The sequence below is a fragment of the Argopecten irradians genome, chromosome 3 (genome assembly GCF_041381155.1).
Source record: "Argopecten irradians isolate NY chromosome 3, Ai_NY, whole genome shotgun sequence".
Lineage (NCBI taxonomy): Eukaryota > Metazoa > Mollusca > Bivalvia > Pectinida > Pectinidae > Argopecten > Argopecten irradians.
The window spans coordinates 55,737,325-55,757,494 of NC_091136.1; the positions used below are offsets into that span (position 1 = coordinate 55,737,325).

General features: G+C 34.6%; 1 protein-coding gene across 1 annotated transcript; it reads right to left on the minus strand.

Annotated features, from left to right (window-relative positions):
* Window positions 1-1,324: 1,324 nt before the first annotated feature.
* Window positions 1,325-20,149, minus strand: LOC138319143 (DNA replication licensing factor mcm5-like). The gene is made up of 14 exons (XM_069262085.1): window positions 19,935-20,149; window positions 19,013-19,139; window positions 16,233-16,361; window positions 15,343-15,515; window positions 8,885-9,040; window positions 8,496-8,580; window positions 8,063-8,319; window positions 7,378-7,699; window positions 5,653-5,829; window positions 5,376-5,491; window positions 3,761-3,889; window positions 3,366-3,508; window positions 2,921-3,048; window positions 1,325-1,891 (listed from the first exon to the last, which is right to left on the minus strand). The coding sequence occupies exons 1-14, from the start codon at window positions 20,090-20,092 to the stop codon at window positions 1,790-1,792; spliced, it is 2,202 nt and encodes a 733-aa protein (XP_069118186.1). The 5' UTR covers window positions 20,093-20,149; the 3' UTR covers window positions 1,325-1,789.
* Window positions 20,150-20,170: the final 21 nt, after the last annotated feature.

Consider the following 20,170-nt stretch of genomic DNA (forward strand, 5'->3'; position numbering starts at 1 on the left):
ATGAACCTGTATTCAGTACATTACTTGGCATTACAAACCAGGTGAGCGATACAGGCCCTCTGGGCCTCTTGTTACAATTTTTAATCCCCACCCTATAAGGATGCTACCATTGCATTACGAGTGCTCTTCAATGCTGTTTCTGAGAAGAAGTCATTTATATGGAAATAGCCAATTTGACTCCTTTTGACCTGATCCCATCAGGCCCTAAGGGGGTTAGCCCCATCATTTGTACAATTTTGAATCCCCACCCTATAAGGAAGCTACCATTGCATTATAAGTGCTCTCCCATGCTTTGTTTCCGAGAAGAAGTCGTTATATGGAAACGGCCAATTTGACCCCTCCCTCAGACCCCCTGAGGGTCAGCCCCATCATTTGTACAATTTTGAATCCCCACCTTATAAGGATGTTAACATTGCATTATTGGTGCTATCCCATGCTTAGTTCCAGAGAAGTCATTTATATGGAAGTAGCCAAATTGGCCCCTTTTGACCCCACCCCTCAGGCCCCATCATTTGTACAATTTTGAATCCTCACCTATAAGGATGCTACCATTGCATAAGGAGGGCTCTCCCATACTCAGTTGCAGAGAAGAAATCATTCATATAGAAATAGCCAAATTGACCCCGCCCCTCAGGCCCCCAGGGGGTCAGCCCCATCATTTGCACAATTTTGAATCCCAACCCTATAAGGATGCTACCATTGCATTATGAGTGCTATCCATGCTTAGTTTTAAAGAAGTTGATTTATATGGAAATAGCCAAATTGACCACTTTTGGCCCACTCCTCTGGCCCCTTTGGGATCAGCCCCATCATTTGTACAATTTTCAATCAGTAACCCATCAGGATGCTACCAGTCAAATTTTGTTGAATTCCGACCAGTGGTAACGGAGAAGTCGATGGTTGACGGACGAACGCCGGACGCCACGGTATGGCATAACCTCACCTTGGTCCTTTGGACCAGGTGAGCTTATAACACTATATTTTGACGTCACAGGTAGTTATGAAGTCATAACCAATATATGACACTATGATTTTCTTTGTTAACGGAAACAACACATTGGAGCCAGATTGCTACTGTTTTATATAGATATGAAATTCAAAGTTTTGTTTCTATTTCCAGGAATAAAAGTCATGTGATAAATAGAATCTTACACTCGTGACTATGTAATATAAAATTAATTAAAATAATTTGATATGCCACTAGCCTAAAGAATTTGTTCAATAACTTTCATATTACACAGGCACTCCTGTAAGATCCTCTATTTCTGGAAAGAGTAACTACTTCTACTACCTTGATATGAGTCATTGACAAAACAACACAGAATGACGGTCTATTCCATTTAATATTTACAGAATTCAATAGTAATATCAGACACCTACGTCATCTTTTCAAGGTATCTCGTAACACTGTACAAAATGTTTCAACTTAAATTAATATATTCAAAGTATGTGATTGGAAAAGTTCTTCCAAATATATTTACAGTTCATGCACTTAAGTTTCTGCACCAGTAGTTCACAGTATAAAACTATACCACCAAATGGTATATCAATCAAGGAAATAAACTTCTGATGAACAGGAAAAAAAAAACAAGATTTCAATTCTATTGATGATTACAAATCCACAGCCAATTCTTAGCATTTTGTCCACATTTAAGATTGGTCCATATTCAACATCTGGTCAAAATTCAACATCCAGTCTATATTCCACATCTGGTCTCTATTCAACATCTGGTCTTGGTCTCTATTCCACATCTGGTCCCTATTCCACATCTGGTCCCTATTCACCTGTCTATTTGACTCTGTACAACATCTTCCTCTGCATCCTGTGTTGTACTTCTCCACGTCTCATCATGAAGTGTAGTACTTTGTATATAGATCGCTCAGGGTATTTCTACAAAATTTAAGAATATTCACAGTACATCTTTTGTTTGTAACAAAGTAATTAAATTAAATTAATTAAACTAGAACACTGACACGTCAGAAAGGGCCCCGCTATGTGTCTGACGTGCTTAAGTGGAAAAGTAGTATTTTGACAACGAATTCTTCCGTGTTAGCTATATGTTGCTAATAAATAATTAATGTCAACATTAATTGGGAAACCGATGATGGTACATTATTATAATTCTTTGGAAAAAGTCTTCCAAGTATTTAACTTGAATCCTGATTCCAAGCTAACATTACATTAAGAGCATACAATTAACTCAAATAAATTTGACCTTGACCTTTGACTTAGTAACCTTGGCCCATGACCTTACCTTTGGACAGTCAACTCCTTGTTTAATTCTGAACAACTTTGCATCATAATGTTATAACAAAATGTTTATCAGTTAAGAGCAACAACATTGTGATTTTTTTAAATGTTAAAATCCAAGATGGCCGATTTTTTAATTTAATTTCAGCCTGAAAAATTACCAAGCAGATCTAGGATGGATGGGGAATCATCATGTAAAATATGGGGAAAATACTCCACTCCCTTCCATCATTAATGTGCAAAAGAAAAAAAAACGGACGGACGGACGGACAGACGGACGGACAACCTGATTACTATAGGGCACCCGCATCTCGATGCGGGGCCCTAATTAAAACTGGTTTTAAAATCATTAATAGATTCAAGTTACTAACTACACTAGTAACAGATTAATAGAAGAAAGATATCTCGCAATGGTAGAAATTTGCATGGGTTCATAGACAGAGTGCGAGAATCACATATAACATACAAAGTTTGTCAAATACTGGCCAGTCGACCTCTACACAAACGTTGATATAATTATGATATTACACAATTTCAAACAAAATCATAAAGCACATGCCTGCCATCTTTCTACACTCGTCTGTATCTTCTCTGGAAATAATAGGATAGCCCAGTGAATTACACTTCAGCAATAACTTCGAAAGCAAGATATATACAATGATTTCTTACCTGTCTTGTAAAGTCTTGAATGATGGCATGTTCGGATACTTGGGACCCGATGATAAATCGTCGCTTGATTTGTTTCTCAATCCTGCTTAGAAGCTCTTGATCCTCTTCAGTAGTGAATCCCTCCACACCTGAATGAAAAAGACAAACCAAATCATTCTTCTGAAAACAACATTCTCCCCAAGTACCACTAAATGGTCTTTTGGAAAAATAGCCTCAAGAAAAACTCTTGGGGAAAACAAAGTACAGTCCTTATTAATCAAATCAATGTTTGACTTTTTCTCTGCTTTCATTTTCTTTCTCTCTTAGAATACTGGGAAACAATGATTGTTTATTAGGGGTGGACTGATATCAAATGGATAAAGGGGATTTATAGATATCAATAATAAGAGGGATGAAGAGAAAACTGTTACATCCTGTGAAGGGCTTAAGAATGAACAAGACAAACCTGAGAGATTCCCAGACATAGCAGCATCCAAAGTGGACACTTGGAACAATCTCAAGGCCTCATCAACATCTACTTCTGTAGCAAAAGGCTGCATCCTCATTTTGGCCAGTGACTCTGATATTCTTATGATCGCCTCAAGTTGCCTATTCACATGGAAACAAATATGAAATTACACAAAATATTGATGTCACTTTACAATATGAAAATTGTTCAGATTAAACAGCTACTGCTTGTTTAAGAATGGATATAAATCAATGGAGAAAAAAGAATCTATTCATATTTCTCTTCTTGGACAGATTTATCTCTATCTTGCACTAGATGTAGAAGCAATATGCAAAACTTTTAGTTGTGTAGTATACGTATGTAACAGGCTGAGCACATGTCTTAATACCAACCTTACAGTAATTGGTATACTGATACGCTTCCCTGTTTCCCGTTCATACTCGCTGGCACTGTTCCTCATCAACACATAGCGATTCTTCAACTTTTCAGCAGCTTCTACAGCCAGCCTTGGACCACATCTCCTACAACAGCGACAACAAGTTTATAAATAGTCGACTTTACATTGAAATTACAAGATAATTCATTCATCAGAAGAACAGCTCTTCATGTTTTTATTTGTTAAGGACTTAATTCATCAAACAGCACTACTTCAACAATATAGTAATTTTAGTTGTTAAGATTTCAGTCAAATAGATTTCTTTTACTTTTTAACTTCATAAGGGGATGAAAGAAATTTTCTTTGCAAACTGTGTGAAGCTGCTTCTCACAAGTTTGTAAATATAATTTATTTCATAACCCAATGAAGTTAAAAACAGTTTCATACAACAATGCTTATAATTAAAGCTGACAATGTTAGTTAAAAAGCAAGCATTTGAAATTAAAAAAAAAATAATGATTTTTTTTTTTTTTTAAATGTTTCTGAGACATTCCCCAGTTATGACAGTGTCGTCTCCAAGGAAGTGGCAGCCATTTTTATTTTTGCTTTGCTTAGTTACCTTCACTGGCCAACCCCCTATATAAAGCATGGGACTAGACACATGTGCATCATTTCAAACATAACTTGTCTCGTAAACACATGCCCGATATTGCAAATAACAATGTCAAACTGAAAATAAACACTGCACTCACCTGACAAGGTTTCTTTGAAATAATACATGAATGTGTTGTAAGCTAAATCCCAAATAATATCCAAAACCAGCTAATGAAACACTTCAATATACACTAGGTTTTACACGTACAACGATACCTGTGTTTTCTTGGTACAGTATTTGTCGCTTGTTCGGGACAGGTAGTCACGTACACATGGCCAGTCGAGTACATCGGTTACGATAATATACGTGGAGATATGTGGAAGGTTAATCATTTGGATTTCTATTCATTTGTGTGGAAATTTTATTTTGACAAACATGTAAATGACAGCTCAGAGGATTTGATGTATTTTGTTACCTTTACCCCATATACCTAAGTGTTTTGTTTACGTAATAGTAGGTGATACACAATGGACAACTGCCAGGTGTGTATGTACGTGTATAGACTGAGCGCACGTGTGTCGATTTAAGGGTCGGTGAGAGCACCGGATACAGACAGAGCGAAAAACAAAAATGACTGACCTCGATAAGGGGTTGTCTCATAAACAATTCTTGAAATACAAGTGTGCTTAATTTTTTTTTAACTCAACTTAAAACTTTTTAACTTGCATTATGAGCTTTAAGCTTTCAGACTACTTGATAACATAAAATATGCTTAAATGTACAATTCCATTGATTTTCGAATGGATTATTTTTTTCTAAATCAATATGCAAAATTGACGTATCTACAGTGACATCATGATAACATTACGTTTCTGTGCCATTCTCTGATATTTTCTTCATAGTAGGATGAAGAAAAAGAATCTGCCATTCAGAAAGTTTAGTTAAAAATAAAAACAAATGAAAATTAATTATTATGTTTTAAGTGTTGAAGGGAAAAATGATTTACAGTTTATATTATAATGAATGCAGTACGTACGTTCTACAGAAGGATATATATTTCTTAAGTGTGAGCAAGTTGATCTCCCCATCTGCCTGTTCCTCCGACATTTGAAGTGAGTTCAAATGGACATTCATGACATGCTTGGCCAGAATCTAAGGTAACAAAAGGACAATTTATAAATAACTGTACCCAAACATTTAGAAATCGCTAACAGTATTCAACTGACTGTTTTATTCCTTTTAAACATATTACAACATCATCTATGGACTATTATGTTTTAGATGTTTAATGGGGTTTTACAAAGAATACTGACTGTGTCTCTCTCTTCATTGTGTTCATCCTTAACGATGAAAATCATGTCAAATCTGGACAAGATGGTGGGCATGAAGTCGATATTCTCCTCTCCCTTGGTTTCATCCCATCGGCCATACACACTGTTAGCAGCAGCCAGGACTGAACATCTCGAGTTCAAGGTCGTGGTGATTCCAGCCTACAAATAAAATATTATTTCTTAAGTTTAGATTCCATGAAAGGTAAACATTGCTTTCAAATCACATCATTTCTCCCCAAAAGCCAGGTTGTAATTTGTAATAATCCAATCTCAAAAGCTACGTTCTCTCAGCCTTGAGGCTATATAGAAAACAAGAGGCCCAAGAGGCCTTGACGGTCGTCACTTGAGTGCTGCTATAGAAAGAGAATTGCAAAGTTGGTTCAAATCAATAGAAATTATTTACCAATTAAATAAACTATAAAGTTGAACTTTCGTATTAGAATTTCTATTTTTTGTTTTTCATTTTGATAGTTGGTGAAACCTGTGAATTCAGAAGAAGATTTTTGAAATTTTAGCCATTTTGACCCCGCCCCTCTGGTCCCTGGGGGTCAGCCAGGACAAATATGGATATGGTGTTAAAATGCTATTTCAGGCTAATAATTCTAACTCAGTTTGACTCATTTCCTATTAAATCTAAGCAAATAATGTTCATAAATGTGTTTTTCCTATATAGACTATAGTAAATTTGACCCCCTCGCCAGGGAAAAATCGGAGATCCCAGGGCGATGAAATTCACAATTTGCCTTAAGACCTTCCAATCTATGAAGAGTATTTAGTTCCATCAAATCTGTGAATTCAGAAGAAGATTTTTGAAGTTTTAGCCTACTTGACCTTTTTTGGCCCCGCCCCTAAGGCCCCTGGGGGTCCGCCAGGACCAATATGGATATGACGATAAAATGCTATCTCAGACCCAGTTTGACTAATTTCCTATGAAAAATAAGCAAATAATATTCATAAATATGTTTTTCCTATATAAACTATAGTAAACTTGACCCCCTCCCCAGGGGGAAACATGAGACCCCAGGGTCATATAATTCACAATTTTTGTAAAGAAAATTTAGACCTTTCCATCTATGAAAAGTATTTGATTCTATCAGTTCCAGAATTTCAGAAGAAGATTTTTGAAGTTTTAGCTTATTTGACCCCTTTTAGCCCCACCCCTAAGGCCCTCGGAGTCAGTCATGGAAAATTTGTTAATAGGATTCAATGGCCATTTCATAGGAATAATTCTGACATTTGACTAATTTCCTTTTACAAATGACCAAATAATGCTCAAAAATGTGTTTTCTCTATATAAACTATATTAAACTTAACCCCCTCCCCAAGGGGAAACCGGAGACCCCAGGGTCATATAATTCACAATTTTTGTAATGGACCTTTAGACCTTTCTATCTATGAAGAGTATTTGATTCCATCACATCTGTGAGTGGAGAAGATTTTTGAAATTATAGTCAATTTTACCCCTTTTGGCCCCTCCCACAGCCCCCAGGGGGATGGGGACCATATAATTCACAATTTTGATTGGCCTTATGCCTCAGAAGGTTTGTGCAAAATTTCATTGAATTTGCTTCAGTGGTTCTTGAGAAGAAGTCAAAAATGTAAATTGTTTACAGACATACGATGGACGACGACGGACAAAAGGCGATTAGAATAGGTCACTTGAGACTTCATTTCAGGTGACCTAAAAATATTGTAAATAAGGCCTACCTTTGCGATGGATATTGTCTGTTGTTCCATAGCTTCATGTATAGCTACTCTATCATCTTCTCTCATTTTATCGAACTCATCAATACAGACGACTCCACCGTCAGCCAGTACCATGGCTCCACCCTCCATTACGAAGCTGCGCGAAGACGGGTCTCGGATGACGGAGGCAGTCAATCCTGCTGCACTGCTTCCCTTACCAGAGGTGTAAACAGCAATAGGGGACACCCTTTCTACAAACTTCAGCAGCTGAGACTTGGCTGTACCAGGGTCTCCCAACATCAGGATGTTAACGTCGCCCCTTCTTGTTAGGCCATCAGGTAGTCTAGTAAACCACAGGAGGGAATGAAAGTTATTGCAATATGCATTTTTTCTGATGTCATTCCAATGCAAAATTTATTCGCAGTATTGGAACAAGAATTTTCTCAGAAACAAGCAGCAAAGCCAGTATCACACAGTTGATGTTGATAATGCTGGGAGGCTGTAGTAACCATACCTAATCATATTTAAAAACAATTTATGTGATGTTTTTCGTTTGGATAAAATTGTTTGAATAAATGCATTGATACACACTTAACTAGTGTAAAGAAATGCATTTATTTAAATATTCAAATATAAAGATAATTGGAATTTGCTTTAGAAGTTGATTTGTGTGAATTCCTCAGGATTCTAATCCATTATAACCTACCTCTTCCTAGACCCTCCAAACAGCAATGAAGCAATCGCTTTTTTCATATCAATACAGCCGTAGATTGAAGGTGCAATGCTCTTAGCAATGGTCTCGTATATATTTGGGCTACTAGCCAGTCGGCGGAACTCTTCCTCTTCAGCTGGAGTTATAGGAGAGTTAGTACTCCTACCAGAGCCATCTGTGTCTACCTGAATCCCCACCACACGGAAGTATGGACTGCGGATACCAACATTGACCTTGTCTCGTGTATTCTTCTGTAATCACAAATCATTCAATATATGTATAATGAAGTCTATTTTTTCCCTCCAACAAGTTTGAAATTTCACCATTTTAAAATTCACTACTGTTGATCACTTAAACAAATGAATGGTTTTATCAGTGCTATCTTCAAGTAGAACTGTTTATGAATCATACCATGTCTGATTAGTACCTTAGAGCTTTGGAAGGCTTTCTTGATTGAGAACACACCGACCACAGTCACCCTATTACCAGGCACAACTCGGTCACACAGATATCTGTAAACATCAATAAAAATGTAGTAAGTCTACATTCTTTTTCTTAAACCTAATTCAATTTCAACAATAAGTTTCAGTTTTCCATTATGCTCCATACCTTTATCCCTTATTCACAAATCACAACTTTAAATCTCAAAAGTCAAAAGTAAGTTATACAGAATAGAAAGCACAGTTACACAGTTACACATGTAAATGCATCAAAAACATGTAAGCATCAATAATGAATGTTGCAAAGTGTTGGCTTCTAGATTGCATACATTCCACTGTGAAAAAGCATGAAAATGGGTGCTATAAGACTACTCACCTATCACAATACAACTGCATGTGACGAGGCAGTTCCCCGTTGGGGACAGCCTCCGGTGCTTCCTGCAGCTTGAGGTTCTGAAAATCCACACATTTACACTTGTCTGGTACTATGAAGAAAGGATCAATAGGACATTTAGGTCGGCCAGCTTGCTCCCTGTAAACATAATAAGAAAGATGCGGATATTGATGAATCAAAGTACTGAAAGTACTAAATGGCTCGGTCTCAATGATTGGAGGATATATTTCTAAAGTCAACATTTTTTTTGGACAATAAGAAATAAAGTTTGCTAGTGTTCCTTCCAGTTTGGACTTTTGAGGATTCCTTGGACACCAAGGTGTTAAATAAGAAACATATACTAAACTCTTAGGAGCCCATTCTAATATTTCCTATGGTGTTATATGCCAAATGACTTTATAGCATCTTTAACCTTTTCCTTGTTAATTTGATGTCAATTAAAATATCCATTCTGAATTGCTATTCTCATTAAGTTCCTGGGACCAAAGTATCAGTTAACAAGTATTGTTTTGCAGCAGAGACAGACAAGAGGCATATTTTTCTATGCCAAAATGTCTTAAATATAGAATATGTCAGTCCTCAAGAAGACTTATCAATATAGTCATACCATTTCTGAATAAACTGGTCAATTGGTCTACTTTTAACAAGTTTTTGTAATTAGTCTTTTGTAAAACAGCAAGTTGATTGATATATCCAAACGTGATTTAAACTAGCTCTGATAAAATATCTTAAACATCTTACAGCCATTTAAACAAGAGCTGTCGGAGAACAGCAAAGCTCGCCTATTCAGAAGAAGTTGTTGTTCAAGTATTTACTATTTAAACATGGAAATATGACAAATTAACAGACTAAAAAAACCTAAAGGGCTTCAAATTGGTTGTATTATCACGTTCAGCATCCATACACATTAGGAAAATAAAATCATAAACATTTATGATGACTTAAGCTTAAACAATAGACAAAATAGAAACTTGCTCAAAAACTTTAACGTGAAATATGACAAATTAACAGACTCAAAAAACCCCTAAAGGGCCCAAAATTGGTTGTATTATCACGTTCAGCATCCATACACATTAGGAAAATAAAATCAGAAACATTTATGATGACTTAAGCTTAAACAATTGACGAAACAGAAGCTTGCTCAAAAACTTTAACGTGAAATGGGACGCCAACGCTGACGCCGACGCCGGGGTGACAACATTAGCTCCCCCTATTCTTCGAATAGGCGAGCTAAAAACGTCTGGTCTATTTTCATGTTAAGTATACATTATGCCAAAAAGTAATCATTCTACATTTTATTCCAATATCAATTGGGTATCTAGTTAGCTCGCCATAAACCATGAATTGTTTTATACACTTTTTTAACTTGAGGAAATTACAAATGATTTTTTCTACAATATTTGTGTTTTCAAATCCCCATACTTCTGATGAGTATAATAAAACTGGCATTACAAGTGACTAAAATATTTTCAGTTTAAAATCAACAGGAAGGGATACATTCCTTTGTTTCTTAAAAATAGTAGACACTGATTTAATTGTTTGTTCAGCAGTTTTTTTTCCTTTTCTTTAAAAACGCTACCATTAATGTTAAAAAATATACATAGATATGTATACCCTTCTTATCAAAATAATTCTATATCCCATAACGTAAACTGGTGTTGTTGGGCCAATTTACGTTTTGAGAATATTACAACTTTTACCTTTCTGATATATTAGATTATAATTTCCATGTAATGCAATAATGTAATGCAATATTATTCAAATCCGTTAACATTTGTTGTAGAACAGTGTCATCGCCATATAAAATGATAAAAGTTTGGGATACATTTCAATATTATCTGTAAATAATTTGTCAATAGTTGTCAGACAATTAACATTCTTTTTCCGCCAGATAAGATTCCAAGTCATCAAGGTATATTGAAAATAGGAAAGGAGATATAAATAAGGTACCATACTGTGCATGTATATGTTCAATGTAAATTAACAATGTAAGCTGATCTTGCAGAATTGCCTTACAGCGTTATAATAAATGCAGTTGTCTCATTGCATTGGATATAATTGATTTAAGGCAGTTCATGTGGCGACCGAAAAAGGTAAAATCACCATTTTCAGAGTGATCAGAGAAGATTGATAGTCAAGGAGGGAAAACATAAGACAACCTGTGTTATGCAAATTAATATCTAATTTATTTTGAATAAAGTATGCTGAAGATGATGATTAGTGTATTATTAACAATAATCTTAATATGTTTTCTAAAAATACTAACAACTAATGTCATATTGTGTTATAAATTCAATGTTTTATTTATTCTTTTTATTTCAAGCATGTAGATGTCATAGAAAATAAACAAATACCAAGTATATGCATATTAAAGTAAAATTCACAAATCACAACGCTAATGTGTATTGTATATATGGAATGAAGATGATGATGGTAATTATTTGGATCAAAAATGTTTACAACATTAAATGTATTATATATATGGAATTTGAATATGATGATAGTAATTATTTTCATATCAAAAACTATTACAGTATTAAGCTACCACAGTTGAAAATGATTTCTTTCATTTTGTTCACACATTTTTTCTCCTGGACTGGTTCCAATTGAAATGATACTTGCATGTAGACATTCTGTAAAACATAAGAAAATAATAAATGTATTAACAGAGTAATTACCGAAAAGGCTAATATCATATAATTAAACATTTTTTTTTATAAATAACAATACCAGTTTAGAGTAAATATTATTGAAATTTATTTTCTGTTGTTCTTTAGTCCTCCTGTTCTTTAGAGTTTTGTCCTTCATAAATTGATTGTAATACAGCAGTTGTCATATAATGTATCTGATAATGTGCACACAGAAGTATAAGTATATGCATATGCATGTGTGCATGGGCACGGTGATAAGTTTATTTTGCCGAGTAAAAAGTTCAAAGAACTAGTATTGTTCATACTCAAAGATGTAATCGCACTAAAAACAGTGATCGTGTAGGCTTTTGTGTGATTGCATTTGTAAGGGGTGTATCTCTGAACGCCAACATTTTGGATTTAGCTGTAGGGTAGTTTGTTGTGACAGTGGTTATAGTCTTTTTCCTAAAGGCAGACCAATGCCACAGGTAAATTTACCTGTAAAAGTTACCTGTGTTGATACTTATCTAAATGTATATTGATTAATTTTTATTTCAATAAGTGTTCATATTTAATATCAGATACATATATACATAATATATGTTTCTGTTAATATCTATGAAAATATAACAATAGAATCTATGAATGAAATTAAATTAAATTCACAATGATTTTATTTCAAGAATTTTAAAGATTTCCTTGATATATCTAAAATCTCTGGTATAAATCTCATTAGATTTTCAATAGATTGATACTAAAATCAAGCAAAATTCTTTGAAACTTATTTCATATGAAAGTAACTTAATTTCCCATTCAGTAATATAAAAGAAAAAAATCCAAAAAGGAATTATCCAATTTCAACTTAGTGTAACACCAATTCGATTAAAAGTTTGAAATAATATAAGCATTTTGCCTGTTGAAACGTGATATATTTCAACAAGGTCTTCCATATATGTTTGTTAAGTGACCTTATATACATATATAGTAGTACATGTACATGTAACATCTGCGTTAATAACCTACCAAAGAGTAAGTGAATTTATGTCAAATATGATTTCCAAATTTTACTTGTACTTGACTGACCTTTTTAAGTTAACAGAACATACAATATATTTTGAAAGTTGCATTGGGATGCATCATTTATCATAATTATATAATTTTCCTGCTTTCTTATCCTAAGATGGTATATCTAGATCAGCGTGATGTTACATTATAATGTAAATGTATGTCATTATAGCAAAAGAGCACCCAATAATTAAACTGTTGTCCGTTAACAGCGCAGTAAAATTATATATTTTTGTGCATGTTAGAAATAACATATAGATTTCTTTCCTATGGTTGAATTTCGGTCAAACATTGTTACTAGATACAAATTGGTATATGTACTATAATCTTTAAACAGAAAAAAATAGAAAACTGTTAATTTGGTATTCTGAGCACTAAAAGTTTGCAACATTTTGAGAATTACAAGACCTTCAACATATGGACTTGAAATAATTTTGCCAGTATTGCAACATTAACATCTATAATGTGTATTAAAATGAATATGGTTAAGACCCTAAGTAACAGTCTTCAATCTCATTTCATTTAGTATTTTTACATTATTAAGTGACTTCTAAAAATATTTTGTATCAAAAATACATATAGAGCATTAAACCCCAATGATATATTATTACCAATGTTTATAAAACATCATATATGTGTGTTTGTGTCGGCTTCAATAGATTACCAACTTAAACTATAATCAACAGGTTAAAATTTCCGACAATATTAATTTAAACTTTTGTGATATTGTTTTTCTCCACTCATTTTCTAACCAAATACTTCACGGTGTACGTCTATGCGATAAGAGAAATCATGCGCAACTATGCACGGTCACAAGAAATGAAAGTTGGATAAGAATGTAGCCCTACTGGAACTCCTATGTCAAAACAGAATACTGTTACATTAATATATACACTGATCAAGAAACCTGTTTTTCTGATAAAATTGAGATATGATTTGTAAAAAAATATTTCACCTGGAACTCAAAATGCATCGTTCTTAATAATCCACATGTAGCTCCATATTAATTCTTAGCATATTAAAGCACTGATTATCTTTGATTAATAATTTACGTTGTATATAATACGGAATATATTGAAGGAATTTTTATCCAAAACCCACCAATGTTACCTATGATACTGATTGAAATACATGTAAATCTCAAGTGACTTTACAGGTGAAAATAAAGACAGCTTATATGAAACAGTATATAACTGCCTTCCTATTGTTTCCTAAAACAACACCTACCTGTTGTTGATAAATATGTTGGCGTTAAGAGAACACCCCTTTGTAAGACTGTGCCAGGTGGTAGAGATTAGTTCCGCTCGAGTGATCACACAATGCAAGTGAGAATCGGGAGTATGTTTATGTAAGTTTTAATTACTAATCTCTGATGATTGTTGATAAAAGGATAATTTTCAGGATAATTGTTAAACATTTAACCGTTTTCTCCACGTTTGTTGTAGATTGAAACAGCTTTTTAAGTGCCGTTCTACGGAAGAATTATGAAAAAGAAATCGGCATTTTCATCGATCTACAAATGAAGTAGTCCAAAAAATCTCACTTCGAGTTATACGAACATTTTATGTATGATTTTTGTCATTCGGACCAAAAATACTTCGTTAATTACGTAGTTTACTAAATACGTTATATATATTATCAGAACGTCAAGCTCCTGTAGGCCTACATGTGATGAAAGTGGCTAAAATGTTTTTAGTGACAACCCTATACGTGCTTTAATATGTATATATAATCTGATAATGTATACATGTGCTTATAAAATTATCGATAATTATGGATGTGGTAAATATTCATACCTTATTAACTGCCGTAAGTTGGAAGATTACGCCAGCTTGGACATTTAGAAAATGTTCATCGTCTCTCACGCGCTATTTGATCAGTTTAACAAAGTTTATCCTAAATTTTCTTAGAGTTGTCTTTCTTCCATTGTGGATTTACACGTACATGTGGCATAACGCAGCCGTGATAAACAAATCTCCATTTCGTCCTGAGATTTATTTGCTCCCGATTCAAATTACAAAAATCATTATTGTAAAAATTTTGATGTTTGAGGTGAAACATTGATTTCATTTTTTCCGTTGCGGGATAATTGTCACTAGTAGGGACAAAACGCGTGGGGCGAAGCGAAGCATTTTTGGGACGAAACGTCTTCATGCATTGTCAACAACATTTTCGGGACGGAAAGTCTAGATACATTGTAAACAATTCAAGTGAAAACTTTCCAACCTAAGATCATTTGGATAGTGTATATGGTAAGGATATGAAAGCAGTTATCTACTTCTCCTATTTCAACATTACAGATACGCTTATTTCAGTAACTTTCATATTCAAAATTTTCTATTTAAAATTCCCGGTAAAATCAAAGTTGTTGAATACACTGCCGTTAGGAGCGCTAGTATCTGCGAGCAAGTTCTAAGCCAATCATATTGAGGAAATTGAACTGAAAGAGAATTTTGCAACCACGATCACAATGGCGAGGTGATCCTCGCCAAAAAGCACTCATATATTTATTTAAATTTCAAATCAGCATGCCAAAATTTAAATAAAACAAGAAAAGTGCAGCTCAAATGAGTATTTAAGGTTATTCCTATTTAGAGGTAGGATACATATAATATAACACCTACATTTATAAACGTTTTATTGTACAATGCTGAAAGCGAAACATTCAAAACTGAATCCTTTTAATACTATATAAGATGTATTTCAATTAAATGTACTATAAACACTTTTTTCTACTTTACTTACGTATTACATTTACGAGGAAGAGCATATCCCTCCATTCCGGGATTGACAGCAATATTGTTGAGGATGTTCTGGCAGCCTCGACACTGAAGTGTTAGCTTTGTGGCTTTAGCCTTGATACCAGAAGCTGCAATCACGATGCCAGGAATCTTCACCAATTTTGCCATTTGCTCAGACTGAAAAATGTGGTTAAAAACGTCCTTTGTATTGGTCTCAATGGGGCAGAATAATCATTTTTGGACCATTAAGTCTCAGCCAAAGCTAACAACTTGTAAACTTTGCACTAGGGCTAAAAATACTTGGTCACAGGCCACTTTTTCCAGATGCAGGAGAGATGTATTTATTTTTATTAGGGCTGGGTATTGGAAGGTCTATAACAATACGATACATATTGACAATACACTGAACTAATACATGATACGTATTGACAATACTCTTTTTCAAATTCAGTTGACCACTGTGTTTTGAATACTGTGACAATAAAAGACAATTTTGATAAAACATTCTATAACCAAGAAAAAGCTACCATACATTTGATTCAGTTTATCATCTGTGTTAATTAATTTCTGTTAATTTCTGTCAATTCGTATTCTCAGTTATGAGAAGGCATTTCTAATCCATCTAGGTGACACAGATGCCTTAAACACTTCCTATTGATTGAAATGCTCTTACTTGAATGATGTTTTAGAATAAATTTTGTTTGGAATTTCCTATTTCTATAACGAAAACAGTAGGGCGTGTTGTTAAAACGATACATCAAGTTTGCATATCGATATTTGATACACTGCTGAAAACCGATACATATCGGTATATAGATATTGATCCAGCCCTAAGTTTTATCATTTTGAACAAATGGTCAGGGTGTAGTGGGGCTAACTGTTACAGGTACTGACCTTGAGCTCTCGGATACTACAAGGATTAGCCGAGGAGTTGAGCATGACCTGTATATCTTCAACATCTTCATCTCCATCAGGGCGAGGCCGTGTAACCTCATCTGCCACTTCCTTGGCAGCATCTTCAAACTGAAATAATCACTTATGCTTACACATTTTGTAACTAAAGCATAATTCATGTCTTCTGAACAGCAACCTTTTTACAAGACAGAGTTGATACAATCTCTCATATAACCAAAAGGTACAAAAGGGCAATACTTTGTATTTTGTTTATTTCTTTCCTTTGTTATTTGTTTAATTTTTCCATACAACTGATTGGACATAGAGCAATAGCAACCACATGACACTGCATTTTGACCCTCACCGTAACTCTGCCCTGCAGGTAAGGCGATAAAATTGCCCCTATTTCATGTTCGTCAAAGGCGCCTAAATTTCTCTATTTCCTAACTCACTTCATTCTTAATTCCTAACGTCTCCCTTGACACCACTTCTCTTCTGGCCTTTTGTAGAGCGCGCACCCCTGTGAGGTAGGCTCTGGGTTGTCCCCTGGCCGAGACACACCAAAGTCTTAGTTCTGCTCCTGCTTAGCGCTCAGTAGTAAGGGCAGGGCCGCGGAAAAACTTTGAAATGTACTCATCTGTCGGACAAGTGCTTCATCAAAATCTACTTGTCCGAATGACATTTTCACTTGCCCTCAATATTTGTCAGATAAATAAGTATACGTGACTGTATATATTGGGTAGCTACTGTTGTAGCGGAATAGATATCGCCTTCTGACTGACTTTTCGGCTACTGCAAGGTCCCTCTATAAAGGAGTGAGAAACCAAATCAGGTACGACCGACCATCGATTATGTCTTGTCAAAAATGATTCCGATCAAACACAGCTTTGATACATACCTGGATGTTAGAAGGGGATGTTATTCTAGCTGTAGACTTTGAGTTTTTAACTTTATCGCCATTATTTAATCAGATATATGTATTTGAATCTAATGTTGACAATTTCTTGGTAAACTACCGCCGTGCATGTGCCAACCTCCGGGAACATTACCTTAGAACCAATAAATGTACTCAGCCTACTAAACCTTTCGGCCGGGTACGAATTGGTCCCTATATATATGGGCAAAGAAGTAATTCTAACAGTGTGGACAAAATATTGTCGAATTTTCGAAGGAGTCTGCCCCTTTGTCAAGACACAAAAAGAACAAATAAAATTACATTTTAAGGACGGCCCATAGGTATTTAGCAGGCTTGTAAGTCAAAGATCCACTATAGACTAATATATAGAGAACAGTAAAGGACTCCTCCGTGATGCAAAATTGGGTAATTTAGTTCAGTGTTGTAAAAAAAATATTCAGCCATATATCTCAACAGCTTCAGTCTTAATTGAAAGTTAAGATGTTAAACTTCTGGATGATATCAGGAAATCCTACTGAACCAGGGGTGTAAAAATCCACTAGCCCGACGCCCGGGGCTACCAAATTTTCAGCTTGGGCTAGTGGAAATTTTAGCCATACTAGCCCGGGGCTAGTGACTTTTTTTCAAAGATATCTCAAAACGAAAAACATCAATATTTAGTCATAATAACACTTTAAAACATTGCAATTCTATGTAATATTTGTATCTAACTTTAAATATTAATCTGGAGTCATGTTGTCTAATTTATTTACGACTGTAGACAGGTACAGTACAGTAGACCTCCCGATCACCACAGTGAATAGTGATGCATAGCATTTCATGTGAAAGTTACGTAATTTGCAACACAAGTTCTAGAAAAACAATATACAAACCATCAAATAAGTCATCTCAGCTATCAGATCAGTAAATTTTAATAGTTACAAAAACGATGTTAAAGAACTGGAATCTATTCCTCAAAAAGTCGGCAGCAAAGCCATGCCAGGCAGCCATATTTGTTATGGTTATTCTAATATCCGGGTCAAAGATCGGAAATCCAGAATCCGGTTTCAGGATTAAAAAAAATCTAAAAATTGTGTTCTAGAAATATCACAGATTAAAGTTTTCTTAATGTTTATTTTAATTTAAATAAAAAAAAAAGTAGATGCAAATAATAAAAAATACTCACTCAATTAAAAATATTTGAATTTATACAGTATAAAAATACTGGTATTATAAATTTTTCATTTTGTTTGGCTGGGCTAGTAGATATTTAGGCCGGGCTAGTGAGATTTTGGTGTCTACTAGCCCTGGGCTAGTGCTTTGAAATACATTTTTACACCCCTGTGAACTAGTCTACTTTTTTCACAAACAGCCTCGAAACTTGAAAAATTGATTAATTTCCCTTTATCGGACACGATTGAGAACATTTTTGCAAACGAAAATGTCTATTCGCTATACTGAAAACATGGCAGCCTATATATATATAAATATATAGCTACAATTACATTCTTTGACATAATCAAACATCAGGTGAAAACAAACATATTTACTTGTTTGACGCTTCGTTCAAATCCCACTCTCGTGGTCCTTATGTCATTTTTCAGCGCTAATAGTTATCCGGGTCAGATTGACGGGGCCATTTTGCCACGTATGTTGAAAGTTATTTAAAGCCTAATCTCATTGGTCGGTTGGTTTTAACTCTGCCAATGAATTTAGGCTTTACATAACTTTCAAGACGGACCATGGTCGAAAAGCGATTTGAATGGTCCACCATATGATGATAGTGAGCTCGAGCTAAAAAAATAACCAAATCAGAGCTCATGTAACACTCTAATTACAAATAGTTATGATCATGTACTCCTACATTCCTAATCTATCTGCTTACCAATGGCAAATGTTCTGCAGGAAGCTTGCCAAGTTTTTCTGCCAAAGCTTCATCAAAGCTGGTCACATCTTGCAAGTCAATTTCCAACCAATATTGCCCAAGATTGTAGTTTCTTTTCAACTGATCTCTGAAAAATTATTTCAATTCAATTCAAAATATTTTAATGAATATCAAAAGGATTGGATAACGGGCAGTGTCTAACTGCTATATTGATTCTTTCATAAAAACAGTATACATGGCATTATTAAATTGTGTACTATAAGCTGTGTACTGTATCTGCGTCTATAATATATTGCGGCAAATGATTCCATACATCTATAAATCTGTTGCTGAAGAAATTCTTTCTTAACTCTAAATTACGTTTCTTAAAAAATTCTCAGAATGACCTCTCGTTTTACTATTAATGTCCATTTGGAAAAAGTTCTGTTATTCTACAATCTTATTTTTTAAAACTATTTTAAAAGCATTGATAATGTCCCCCTCTAGTTCTCCGATGTTGTACAGTTGGAAGATTTTATCTAGGCGTTCCTCATATGTAAGGTTTCTCAATGCCAGAATAAGCTTTGATGCCCTTCTTTGCACGTTCTCAATCAGTTCGATGTCTGCTACATGATATGGGTTCCATACACTTGCCGCATATTCCAGATGTTGTCTGGCGAGTTTTTAATAATCCTAATTTGAACATTGACTAGGTAATCAAAATATACAAATGATCTGCGTAACAATCCCACTAAGCTGCTCGCTTCCAGTGTCTCAGCGATACATAAATATGGGTAATCTATAAATATAAACTTTAAATTAAACATATACATATTATAAAATAGTAAGTTATGATTTCCTACTATGCTGTTGACTAATGATTTTTTTGTTTCATTTCAAACGGCTAATGCCAGCTTGACTAAATAACACGAACGTGTCTCACCGATATCGATATGAAAAGTTCCCTTCGTGGAACTGCCTTATAAAATCTTTGAATCTCTTCTTAATTTGTTGTCTGTTGATCTGATTTTCGTCCGCTTGATCTTCAGATCCAAAATTGTCACTGAAAAATACGCCTGCATCATCAAATCCAGCCATCATGAACAGGTCCCACTTGCTTTGTTATGCTCACGTGTTCACATTTGGCGCGAAATATTTCCCGTAAAAATATTCATTTCC